The sequence below is a fragment of the Moschus berezovskii genome, chromosome 2, assembly GCF_049115385.1.
Source record: "Moschus berezovskii isolate FMDL1 chromosome 2, NW_MosBer_1.0, whole genome shotgun sequence".
Lineage (NCBI taxonomy): Eukaryota > Metazoa > Chordata > Mammalia > Artiodactyla > Moschidae > Moschus > Moschus berezovskii.
The window spans coordinates 75760090-75773929 of record NC_142461.1 but is presented as its reverse complement, the minus strand read 5'-3'; the positions used below and the strand labels follow the sequence as shown (position 1 = coordinate 75773929).

The following is a 13840-nucleotide window of genomic DNA, read 5'->3' as shown; positions in this document are numbered from 1 at the left end:
GGACAATAACTCTTGAACTGTGTATGTATGTGTGTATGTGTTGGGGAGGAGGAAGGTTAGGTATGCAGACAACATAAAAGAAGCAAAAGCAGAAGCAGTGAAGAAGGAAAGAAGGTACCAGATTTGAGGAAATGGTGACAGCCTAAGTGTAAAAGAGGAGAACAGAAGAGAGTTAGGATTTTGAAATCTGTATTGGTCACAATATGGAAGGTGAAGAAAGGGATGAAAAGGGAGAAATGCTAAATTTAAACTGCCTTTGACATATTCCTGGTTAGGAAATGTCCAATGGGCAGTTGGCTATGTGGTCTTGTCATGGCAGAAACAAATTTGGGAGACAGTGGTAAAAAGCCAAGGCTGAAGCTTGGGAAGTGGTTGAATTTCTGAGGAAGAACCCAAAGAGTAATGAAGTATCCTGAGAATATCAGTAATAATGAGGCAGGCAGGAAGGAGAGCCTGAGGAGAAACAGAGCAGGGATACTGGTAGCAGGGGAAAAGGAAGAAGTGGACTGAACCTGTTAAATCTGACTTCTCATGCGCCATGAATACCCTGGGCATATCTTAGCACCTAACAAGTTGAAAATCTTTTCCCTAGAAATGTCCAAGGAACTTATTTCTCAAATGAACAAACCATCCCTGCCACCTACCCGCCCCGGCCCCAATGATCTACTCATACCTGCACACTGGTGGCCTTGGAGCTGCTGGGAATTGCATGGTGAAGTAGTTCGAGGAAACTGTACTTGTTCTGATCCTGGATGCTGCAAGTAACCTACTGATGAGCTATGGGGAAAAAAATAAAACAAATACAAAAACACAGCACAATGAGATGGAGATGACTGTAAAGATTCTTTGAATGAACAGTCATGTAAATTTATCAAAATTAATTTCAAGTAGTAAGCTAGGTACAAGTCACATTAACTCTTTTCTAAATTGTGAGTTATATGTAATTACTTCTTGAATAAAAATCACTTTTTTTTGACAATAACACAGATATAAAAAAAACCTTGCTGATTTCATTGCTCTTATTCTTTTAAACTTATTCTAAATAGGGTTTTTGTACTGTTCAAATAATTATTTTAAGAAGAAAAAACTCATTAATTTTACAAAATAAAGTACTTTATTTGAATCTCACTAAGCTATATTTTAGAAAAGAAAATATGCAGTTGGACAACGAGACAGAAAAAAGGTTTTATTCCTTAAAAAATGTAATATATAAGGAATAAAATAAACACTAGAACATGATTCTGACATTCTAATATAAATACTGACAAAAATTAAAGGCTGTTATTGTAAAATGTCTTTAAGGTTTTCCCTGTTCTGCAATTTTTCAGGAAAAGAGTGAAAATCATAGACCAATACTGTGAATTCTGAGAATTCTTAAGTAATTAGAAATTTTCATTTACTATAAAACCCTGTTACCATCCTTTTTTCATTTAAGTCAACTTTCTTTACACAGTATTTTATTTCTTAATATAGCTTTAACCATTTTCTGCATTTACATCTCACATAACTGTATCAAAAATACACATTTGAGCCAATGATTGAATTACAAAGAATACAAGGAGACATGTTAACACCATGATGGCACAATCAGTCAAATTCAGGCTCTGGGACACTCTACAAGACAAATGTGTGAAAACATAAGCAGTATTTGTGGGATAGTTGATAATACAAAGACCAACTGGGTATTTGATATAATTAAGAAATTAATTGTTAAATTTTTTAGAATGTGAAATAATACTCTTAAGCTGCTAAGTCACTTCAGTTGTGTCTGACTCTGTGCGACCCCATAGATGGCAGCCCACTAGGCTGCCCCGTCCCTGGGATTCTCCAGGCAAGAACATTGGAGTGGGTTGCCATTTACTTCTCCAACTCTTAAGCTAGGTAGGTTTAAAAAAAACCTTTTAGAGATACCTATAATGAAATACTCATAAATGAAATAATACAACACTTTGGTCTATTTTAAAATAACGTGAGAGGAGGATGAAGCAGAAGTTTAAATGAAAACAGATTAGTTATTAATTGATAAATGTAGAAACTAAGTGATGGTACACGGGGCTTCAGTGCACTTCTGTTTACACTAATGTGTATTTAAAAATGTCCGTAATGAAAAGTTTATAAATGATTCTCTAACTCAGGCTGACAATTCTCTAATAATAATTTGTAAAGTTTTACTGTTTTCTGTGGCAGTAACTCAGTGTAGTTCAATAACAACAAGAAAGGAATGTAAAGGAATGAATTCATAAAAAGTGATTTTCGGCCATATGACAAAATGGAAAAGTAGTACTTTCTAAAACTGATGTTAATTATGATCATAATGTGTTATGAATATTAGCCACCTGTAGAAATAATACAGCTCAGGCATAGTTTGTAAAATGTACTGCAACTGAGTAGAATAGAAAGCTACACCATAAGATAGAAGGATTTTTAGGTTCTTCTTCTTCCTTCATTGGAATAAAAATCCAATAGGATCTTAACTATGTTAAAACTACATGAAAGTGAAGTCGCTCAGTCATGTCCGACTCTGTGACCCTATGGACTATACAGTCCAGGGAATTCTCTAGGCCAGAATACTGGAGTGGGTAGCCTTTCCCTTCTCCAGGGGATCTTCCCTACCCAGGGATCGTACCCAGGTCTCCCGCACTGCAGGCAGATTCTTTACCAGCTAAGCCACAAGGGAAGCCCAACATTACTGGAGTGGGCAGCCTAACCCTTCTCCAGTGGATGTTCCCTACCCGGGAATTGAACCAGGGCCTCCCGCATTGCAGGCAGATTCTTTACCAACTGAGCTATCAGGGAAGCCCTAAAACTACATACAATGAGGAGAAAGATTGAGAGAATGTGATATGAATATGACAACAGAAGTCACCTTAGGGTTGAGATATATTTGCTGATTCCTGATAGTTTATACTTGCTTTTGCATTTTCCAAAATCTCATGCATGCATTTTATAATTACAAAAAATACTCTATGAAAACTCTTGAAAGGTTATACTTTCAAATGTTGTATCAGGGATTTAGTATCAATTAATAATCTGAATCTTCTTTAGAAATTAGAGTATAGCCTGTGATCTTCTGAAATATAAACCACCTTCAATTCATCTGAAGGACAGACCTCAGTCAGGTTTGCTCTTTCTGGAAGAGAATATTAGCTTTCTGCCATAAAAGCCTTTTGCAATTCAAAGTGATTTTCACTTAATTTTTTTATGATGAAGGTATCTATTTAGGACAATATAAATAAGCCCTCAACCAATTTGAATTTGACCAAACTAATATGCTCAATTAATGAAAATGAATGTCAAGTAAAACTTCTGTTGTCCAATATCTGGAGTTTTCCTTTAAATGCAAATGGCCAATTTTTTTAGGTTTTCTGGTTAAATGCTTCTATTCTTAGATGTATTTGATTTATAGCTCACCTATTTTCAATCTGAAACAGTGGGAAAAAAAATAAAAACAAAACTATGTAGACTAAAAAACAGAGAAAATATTAGTATTTCAGAGACAAAAAAAGGTGTAGGAACATCTAGGATAAGATTGTTGCTTTCACTGAGAACTGAATCTACTTTGTATCCTGGTAGCTAAGACAAATTGTTGAACCCAGAGAATTATAAGATTCTGCCAGGATGATAAAGGAAGCAAGTATGTAAGCCTCTGGCAGGTGCTGGATTACAGACATATCATAATTATATTCTATGATGAATTTAAAGCAAGTAGTTAATTACAGAAGAATATAGTCCTCTGACAGAAGATATGAAACACAGTTCGTAATTTACTGGGCAACTGAAAGGAAAAAGGAGAAATCTTGCCCAAAGAGAGGATTCAGTTCAGTTCAGTTGCTCAGCCGTGTCCAACTCTTTGCGACCTTATGAATCACAGCACGCCAGGCCTCCCTGTCCATCACCAACTCCCGGAGTTCACTCAAACTCATGTCCATCGAGTCGGTGATGCCATCCAGCCATCTCACTCTCTGTCGTCCCCTTCTCCTCCTGCTCCCAATCCCTCCCAGCATCAGACTCTTTTCCAGTGAGTCAACTCTTCGCATGAGGTGGCCGAAGTATTGCAGTTTCAGCTTCAGCATCAGTCCTTCCAATGAACACCTAGGATTGATCTCCTTTAGAATGGACTGGTTGGATCTCCTTGCAGTCCAAGGGACTCTCAAGAGTCTTCTCCAGCACCACAGTTCAAAGCATCAATTCTTCGGCGATCAGCTTTCTTCACAGTCCAACTCTAACAGCTTTCTTCACAGTCCAACTCTAACATCCATACATGACCACTGGAAAAACCATAGCCTTGATGGACCTTTGTTGGCAAAGTAATGTCTCTGCTTTTTAATATGCTATCTAGGTTGGTCATAACTGTCCTTCCAAGGAGTAAGCATCTTTTAATTTCATAGCTGCAATCAGCATCTGCAGTGATTTTGGAGCCCCCAAAAATAAAGTATGACACTGTTTCCCCATCTGTTTCCCATGAAGTGATGAAAGAGAGGATTACTTCCCTTTAAAAAATAGACGGGATGCAGAAGTATCTGCAGTAAGGGCTAATGTTTTCCTTAAAAACAAACTTGTATTTTTCAGGTACTTGAATGACACCAGAGGGTCTGCACTGCACACTTTACATAAAAGATGCCTTTGGTTTGAGAAATTTATGGGCAGCTATTATCAAGCATAATCAAACATAAAGATATCTATGGTGCTTCTGGGTGAATGACTGAGTTTGAAATGGGCCATATTCTAACCAACCCACTAGTATAAACAGGTTCTCATCAAGCACCTGTGTTAGTGGACATATGGATATATCACTTTACTAGCTCACTGAAGTGGTAGAAAACATTCACCGAACAGTAATTTTAGTTTTAGTACAGCTGGTCCTAAGGTGCTCTTTTTGACAATACCTCAGCTACTTATTCGGAGAAGGCAATGGCAAGCCACTCCAGTACTCTTGCCTAGAAAATCCCATGGATGAAGGAGCCTGGTAGGCTGCAGTCCGTGGGGTCGCTAAGGGTCAGACACGACTGAGCGACTTCACTTTCATTTTTCACTTTCACACATTGGAGAAGGAAATGGCAACCCACTCCAGTGTTCTTGCCTGGAGAATCCCAGGGACGGGGGAGCCTGGTGGGCTTCCGTCTATGGGGTCACACAGAGTCGGACATGACTGAAGTGACTTAGCAGTAGCAGCAGCTACTTATTAAGTCTGCTCCTACAGTGAGACCGTAACATTGCCACTGGCATTCAGGATGACGCTTGTACACCTGCTGTGTGATATAGCTGGAGAAGAGGCATCCCATTTCTCAAGCAGCTGCATAAAATCTTTTAAAATAATTTCAAAAGATAGGAGGCCAAATAATATAATTTCTTATTTTTTGAACCAAATTTCAGCTATTAGAGAATGATTTCTAGCACAACAGCTTGAGTTTACTCATCTTATCTCCCCACTGAGTCTCAGTTCAGTTCAGTTCGGTTCAGTCGCTCAGTCGTGTCCGACTCTCCGCGACCCCATGAATCACAGCACGCCAGGCCTCCCTGTCCATCACCAACTCCCGGAGTACACTCAAACTCATGTCCGCAGAGTTGGTGATGCCATCCAGCCATCTCATTCTCCGTCGTCCCCTTCTCCTCCCGCTCCCAACCTTTCCCAGCATCAGAGTCTTTTCCAGTGAGTCAACTCGTCGCATAAGGTGGCCAAAGTATTGGAGTTTCAGCTTTAGCATCAGTCCCTCCAATGAACATCCAGGATTGATCTCCCTTGAGAGCTATTAAAGGTGATAGAAATGATCCCAAGGATGAAAAGCAAAATAGAAACATCTATTCAAGAACATCTATGAAAAGCTGGTAAGAAAGATGAGTCTGGTATCTGAAACAATATCGCTCCCTCCTGCCTCTCTCAGTGAAATACAGCCTACTCAAGACCACTGCAGCAAAGAACACAGAGCTCCCTCTCCCCACAACACCCAGAGGGAGGGTTTCTTCCTAGGAGTGGTATGTCAGCTTTCTCATCTTGCTCCCAGGTACCTGCTGCTGAAGCTAAATCCTGAGTGAATGAAGGTGAGAGATGGGAACTCCTTTTCCTTCAACCTCCATGTATAGGACAGAGGGTCTACTATGGGTGTGGTGTGCTGAGAATACTGGGGCTCTGGTCAGCTCATCCTTGCCCCATCTCATGAAGTGGTGATTTCATGCCAGTGATCCTAGGCTGTGGTCTCTTCACCCTCTATCAAGTGATCAGCTTATAGGGTAGGGTGTTATTTCAAGAAAAGCTAATCACTGTCCACACCCCCAGCTTCTAAGCCCTGGCTCAGAGATTTCTGGGGAGAAAACAGGTCATAAAACAGATAGCATCTAATGTTTTCTCAAAAGAATGGTCTTCAGTTGTAACAGAGAAGGAAGACGTTCACACCTACAGGTGCTTTCAAGAACAGTGAAAAATGAAAGTCGCTCAGTCTTGTCCAACTCTTTGCAATCCCGTGGACCATTGCCTGCCAGGCTCCTCTGTCCATGGAATTCTCCAGACAAGAATACTGGAGTGGGTAGTTGTTCCCTTCAAGAACAGGAGTGGGTGTGATAAAGACAACTGGGAGGAGATATAAGATTCAGGCTAGATTGTAGGCCTGCTAGTTTGCAGGAGGGAAATAGGCAAAAATACAGCAGGAATAATCCTTTCTTAGGGCAGAATAAAAACCAAATACTAACTATAAAAACTCCTTCAAAGGAGACAGATTTTGATTGAATTACTTGGTAGAGCAAGCTGTGAGTCAGAGCATTATTGGAAGCAACAGAGTAATCAGCTGGCAGTTAGTGGATATTGTCAAGGAAAAAGAGAAACAGAGTCCTACCAAAACCACTGTGATTCTAGGACGACTGTGAGAATACCCAAAGTAGTTTTCCCTGCTTGAGGAACAACATCAGAGGCTGAACATTTGGTGTGGTGGGAAGCTTAAACAGACTTCACTAAAGTAATCCAGTCAGTCAGTGAACAAATTAACAAGTGAACAACAATAACCAGACTGGCTACATTATTTAAGATAACCAATTAAAAAAATTACAAGGTATGCAAATAAACTGGAAAGTGTAACCCCTACTTTGGACACAAGCAGGGAACAGAAACTGCCTAAGAGAAAGATTTTTCACATTTATCAGAAAGACCATAGTGTAGCCATCATAGACATGTTCATAGAAACAAAGGAAATCATGATTAAGGAAGTAAAGGTGGAATGGTGACAAGGTTGCATTAACAAATAGAGAACATTAATAAAAGATAGAGAAATTATATTAAAAAGTGCCAAATGGAAATTATGGAGTTAAAAAAAGTCAGAAGGCAGTGGGATAACATACTCAAAATGGTCAAGGAAAAATACCTGTCAGCAAAGATTCTTATATTCAGTAAAGCTATTTTCCAAAACGAAGGCAAAACAAAGACTTTCCTCTGTAAGTAAAAACTGAGAATTTGTTGCTGGCACACCTTAACTAGAATAAACACAGAGAGTACAGTATTATGGTCTTAATGTTTGCATCCCTCCCAGATTCATATGTTGAAGCCCTAACCTAAGATAATGGTATTTGGAAATGTTAGATGAGGTCATGTGGGTGGGGCCCTGGTCCAATGGGATTAGTGCTCTTACAAGAAAAGACATCAGGGAACTTGCTCTCTTTCTGCTTGAACACAATGAAGAAAGGCAAAATGAGCTCACAATGAGGAAGCGGCCATCTGCAAACCAAGGGAAGAGCCTTCAGCATGTATCAACCCTTCTGGTACCTTGATCTTGGACTTCCAGTATCCAGAAGAATGAGAAAATAAATTTCTGTTGTTTATGCTACCCAGTCTATGACATTTCGTTGTGGCAGCTTGAACAGACTGACACAACCAAGTATAGGTATTTATGTAATTGGAAAGACAGTAGAAATGAACATTTTCCCTTTCTTCTGATTTAAGAAACAAATGTATAAAGTAATATGTATATAATGTAATGTCAGACCTATAACATAAAGAAATGTAACATCAGTTCAGTTCAGTTCAGTCACTCAGTCGTGTCCGACTCTTTGTGACCCCATAACAGCATGCCAGGCCTCCCTGTCCATCACCAACATATGTGCCAATAATAGCACAAAGGATGTGGATAGGAATAAAGCTGTTTGGGCTAAGAAAATGCCTACTGATGGTAAGGTAAGTATCATTATAACAATGTATTGCGTTTGTAACATTAATATAATATGCATAACAAGAATATCAGGAGAAGCGGGGGGGGGGAAAGAGCAGTTATGTAGGAGTAACTTTTCTCTATTTCACTAGAATTAAGCTAGCATAAATCAGAAGCTGATTGGATAAGTTAAGACACATATGATAAATCCTAGAAAAAACACTAAAAAACCCCCTCTAGACAGAAGAGATAACTAACAAAAGCAAAATGGCAGACATAAGGCAAGTACATCAGTAATAACATTAAATGTGAATGCATTAAACAATTCAATCAAAAGACAGATGTCACAAGGGTAAAAAATGATCCAACTATTAATATATGCTGTCTATAGAAGACACAAAGGCTGAAAATAAAAGGACAGTAAAAAATACATCAAACAAACAGTAACCAAGAAAGCTGGTATGTCTATATTAATATCACACAAATCAGACTTTGAGACAAAAACTGTACGAGACAAAGCATTTCATAATGAAAAAAAGATCAGGAATATGCAACAGTTATAAACTTATCGGCTCCTACTAAAGGAGCAATACATGAAACATACACTGAAAAATGAAAGGAGAAACATACAAATCAATGATAATAGTTGGAGACTTCAATATAATACTTTCTTAACTCAACAGCTTGCTGGATCTTAGTTCCCCAACCAGGGATTGAACCCAGGTGCAAGGCAGTCAAAGTGTGGAGTCCTAACCATGGGACTGCCAGGGAATTCCCAACACTATACTTTCAATAAGGAACATATCAACAATACAGAAGATCAACACGGAATAGAAACCCTGGACAACACTACAAAGTAATTAGACCAAAAAGACATCTACAGAACACTCTATCCAACAATAACAGAATTTACAATATTTTCAAGTATATGTGGAATATTCTCTAGGATAGACCATATGCTGGGTGATAAAGTGAACTTCAATAATTTTAAAAGGATAGAAATAATACAAAGTAAATTCTTCAACAACAAAGAAATGAAATTAGAAATCAACAGTAGGATAAAGTTAGGACACACACATGTAAGTAGACATTAAACATTACAATACTAAGCTATCAATAGGTCAAAAAAGAAATCAAAAGAGAAACCAGAAAATACTGTGGGATGAATGAAAACATAACACACCAAACCTTATGGAATGCTGATACAGCAAGAGTTTAGAGGAAAAATTATATCTGTAAATGCCAATACTGAAAAAGAAGAAAGGACTTCATTAGTGGTGCAGTACTAAAGAATCCACCTACCAATGCAGGGGACATGGGTTCAATCCCTGGTCTGGGGAGATTCCACATGCCATGGGACAACTAAGGCTGTGAGCCACAACTACATAAGCCCATGAGCTCTAGAATCCATGTGCTGCAACCAACAAGCTTGTGTGCCACAACTATTGAAGCCTGTATACCACAGCTCCATGCTCTGTAATAAGAGAAGGCACAGGAAATGAGAACTTCATGCGCCACAAATGGAGAGTGGGGGCTACTTTCTGCTTGCCACAACTAGAGAAAGCCTGCATGCAGCAATGAAGACCCAGTAAAACCAAAAATAAGTAAGCAAAATTAAAAAAAAAAAAATCTCAGATCAATAACCTTCATTTTCACGTTAAGACACTGGGGGTGGCTTGGGGGAGAGATCGCCAAGCTTAAAGCAAGCCAAAGGAAGTAAATAAGAAAGATTATAATGGGAATAAACAAAATAGAGAACAGAAAAGAGAAAATCAATAGAAACCAAGAGCTGGATCATTGAAGAGATCAATAATGACAACTTTTTGCTAAACTGACCAAGAAAAAAGGAGGGAAAACTCAAATTACTAGAATCAGAAACAAAGAAGGGAGATTACTACAGACTACAGAAATAAAAAGGATAATGAAATAGTATAAAAAACTGTATACCAAGAAGATAGATCAAGTTCCTAGAAACATACAAACTGCCAAAACAAACTCAAGTAGAAACTGATAATCAGATATAAACAGATAATCAGAGTGGACCACTAACAAATGAAGAGACTGAAGTAGTAATCATAAGACAATTTACACACACATACACACACACCCTGGCATACAAGGCTTCATCACTTTATCATTCTTAGAGAAAAGTTAACAATAGTTCTTCATAAACATTTTTTTTTCAAAACAGAAAATAACACTTCCCAACTCACTCTATATTACTCTAAAACTAAAACCAGACAAAGGCACCACAAGACAACAGACCAATATCTCTTATGACTATAAATGCGAAAATCCAACTGAATGTGATTTATCCCAGGAATGCCTGGGTCATTTACTATCTGAAAATAAATTAATGTAATATCTATTTTCTCTCAACATGATATAGAGCACCTACAGAAAATCCACAACTGGGGCACTCTCCATTCCCCTTCTGATGTATATGTCAGAAGCTTTTTCTGCCCCTTTTCATACTTAAATAAAACTCTGCTATACAAAAGTTCTTGAGTGATCAAGTCTGGTCCCTGGTCCCGAAGCTAAATCATCTTCTTCAGAGATCAAGAATCCAACACCGTTCACCGTAAGCTATCAACATTGCCCCTGTTGAGAATGTATGGTATAAATATACCATTTCCTAACTTTTTGTTGCAATGAAGAGCCTTAACTTTGTATCTTTATATATATGAATTAAAAAACTAATATACCCCCCCAAAAAAAGAAAACCCACAACTAACATTATACTTCAGGTGGAAGACTGAATGCTCTCCAGTCATGAAGACAAGGATGTCAGTTCTCTCAACGTGTACTGAACGTAACACTATGGTTCTAGCCAGGGCAATGAAGCAAGAAAATGAAATAAAAGGTACCAAAATTGAAAAATGTTACTGTCATCATTCCTCTCTTCTCTTTATGGTTTTGCAAATATTATGATTGCTATTTCAAATTATTATTTTTTTGATGGGAGAAAAGGACCCAATGTATTCTTAAGTAATTAGTTCACTGAAAACCAAGCCCCACATATCTACAGCTTTTACCAGCTATGAAAGATGATATCTTTGAAAATCCAAGAACAGATGGCAAGAAAATGTGTTCTAAGAAGTCATTTGAAGGAAAGAAAAATAAAAAATAATGCAAAAAACCCCCCAAACCCTAACAACAACAACAACAAAAAGAAAGAAGTCATTTGGTTTTTTGCCTTTTTAAACCATTTGACATCTTACTGCCAATGATAGGCAAACAAGCTTCCTGAACATTACTTAGCAGACATGTGCTGTGTTCCCTGAAGATGCTGTAAGTAATCCATATAATCCATTTGGGGACTATAGCAGTCTGAGTATCACAACATTTAATTCATTAATAATAAAAAGAACGAAGCAGTTAACAAAGAACAAGCACTTTGAATCTCACTGGTCCTAATAACTGATTCACCACCTGTGACAACCTGAGTAAAAGAAAGAAAGTGAAGTCGCTCAGTCGTGTCCAGCTCTTTGAGACCCCCTGGACTACAGCCTACCAGGTTTCCCCGTCCATGGGATTTTCCAGGTAAGAGTACTGGAGTGGGTTGCCATTTCCTTCTTGAGGAGATCTTCCCAACCCTGGGATTGAACTTGGGTCTCATGCATTGTAGGCAGACGCTTTACCGTCTGAGCCACCAGGGCAGTTCAATAACCTGAGTAAATTCCAACCAAATTTAATCAGTCTAGCAGGAAAAAAGAGAGAGAGAGATAAAGGAAAGTTTAAACCATTAGAAGGTTACTCTGTATTTCTTTTGGATTATTTTTGTTGGATTTTCCTATAAGTAACAACACTTTTTTACAATTTTTTTGGAGCAATTTTTTAGGGGGTGGGATAATAATTGTGGCAAAATTCTGAGGCAGAATTACAGAATAAAAAAGGACAGGCGTTCTGTGTTTTGTTAAATGTCATCAGGCTGATTTATGGATAAAATGGGCTTCATATGCCCAGAAGCCAGCAATGTTTGCCTCTTTAGTATCTTAGTATAGATAAGTGTTTTGTCCTTTTGGGATTAAGGGTGCGTTAATTCTCATTTCTTAAGATGGCTGGTGAGAGTGAATATTTTCTTATGTGATAATTTATCACTAGTTCTTGCCAAGTGGGTAAACTACTTATTTCCATGAATTATTTGTAGAGTTGCAATATAATCATTCTAGAACATACAGAGGTGATAAAAATGCTTGTAGGCTTTTATCAGACATCTGTCACATTTACCCATATCATGATGCTTTCTTTTAAAAAAATCTGTCTTGATGTAACTATGCTGAATCTTCATACTAAAACAACCTTTAAAACATTCATCTACTCTTTGATAATGCCTATCTTGACTCTTATATCAGTGAGAAAAGCAATTAAGTATTTTCACAAGCTCTTCACCACACCTATCTATGTAATAATATCTGTACCCATGCACTCTGCTTTTTTTTTCCATTTACCACATATGAATCCTCTACATCTTCTATACGGCTAACTGACTTCCATTTGAGTGTTTACTCTCATCCTTCTTGGGGACCTTACTGCTCTTCCCTCTCTGCTCTAGCAACATACCTCTTTCTGTTGTCTTTCAATTTCAGCATATAAAGACTTATTTTTTCAATTAAGAACAGACTACTCTCTTAACCTTATTTCCCCCTCCCATATACTGCTGAAATTCAATGCTCCTGCCTAGGGATGCAATTCTCAAAAGTTGTCTCTATCTACAGTCTCTGATTCCTGTCCTCCCATTCTCTTGGCTTTAGCTCTTAAAGTCTTCCCCCCATAATTAAGTGGTTTTATTACCTATTTAAAGGGTTTGAAACATATATACAACAAGAATACCCAGAAATATGAAGATTTTTAAAGAACTGAATCTTAAAGAATGGTATGATATAAAACTATGTAACCTCCAATTGGATTAAGAATACCAAGTGTCGACACCTTCCCTCACCATTAATTCTAACTCTTGTGTAGTAGTGCGCCATATGATAGGCATAACATTTTAAACAAATTGTTTCTGAAGGGCTTTTTAAAAATTATTATTATTATTGAGGTTTAAGGATTCTTGATATACTAAGAACTTTTTCAAATATATGCTTTCCAAGTCAGCACAGTGCTTGACTTTTCATTTTTATTCTCTTGTGGAGCCAGCTTCCACCTAGTATAATTTTCTTCCTGTCTCAAAGACTTCCTTTAGAATTTCTTGCAGTGCAGGTGAGCTGGTGATTAATTCTTTCAGTTTTTGCATGTCTGAAATAGTACTGTTTCTAACAAGAAGTCTACCAAATTCTTATCTTTGTTCTTCTACAGGTAATGTTCTTTTTTCTTTGGCTACTTTTATAATTTTCTGTTTATAAAGTTTTAAGAAATTTCCTTCATATTTCTTCTTTTGCTTGAAGTTTGTTGAAATTTCTGATCTGCAGGTTTATAATCTTCATAACTTTTGAAACATTTCAGCATTATTCAAATATATTTTTTGTCCTCCCTTTCCCTCTCCTGAGGATGCCAACTGCACATGCATTAGGCTGAAAAGTACTGATGCTCTGTTCATTTTTTTCCTAGTCTGTTTCCTCTGTCTGAATTTTATACTGGCATTGTTTCAGTCAGGTCCAATTGACTGATTTTTTCCCCCACTATTAGCCTTTGTTTCTTACTTCTTTGCATACTTGTCAATTTTGGACTGGATCCCAGCCTATGAATCTAACCTTGTTGAGTGCTGG

General features: G+C 37.7%; 1 protein-coding gene across 7 annotated transcripts in view; it reads right to left on the bottom strand.

Moving 5' to 3' along the window:
• Positions 1-13840, bottom strand: part of R3HDM1 (R3H domain containing 1) — a 96589-nt gene that overhangs the window by 7498 nt on the left and 75251 nt on the right. For all 7 annotated transcript variants that reach the window (XM_055397069.2, XM_055397071.2, XM_055397072.2 and 4 more), the window contains one exon: positions 674-777. In XM_055397069.2, the coding sequence (XP_055253044.2) occupies positions 674-777 (104 nt within the window). The remainder of the gene's footprint in view (positions 1-673; positions 778-13840) is intronic.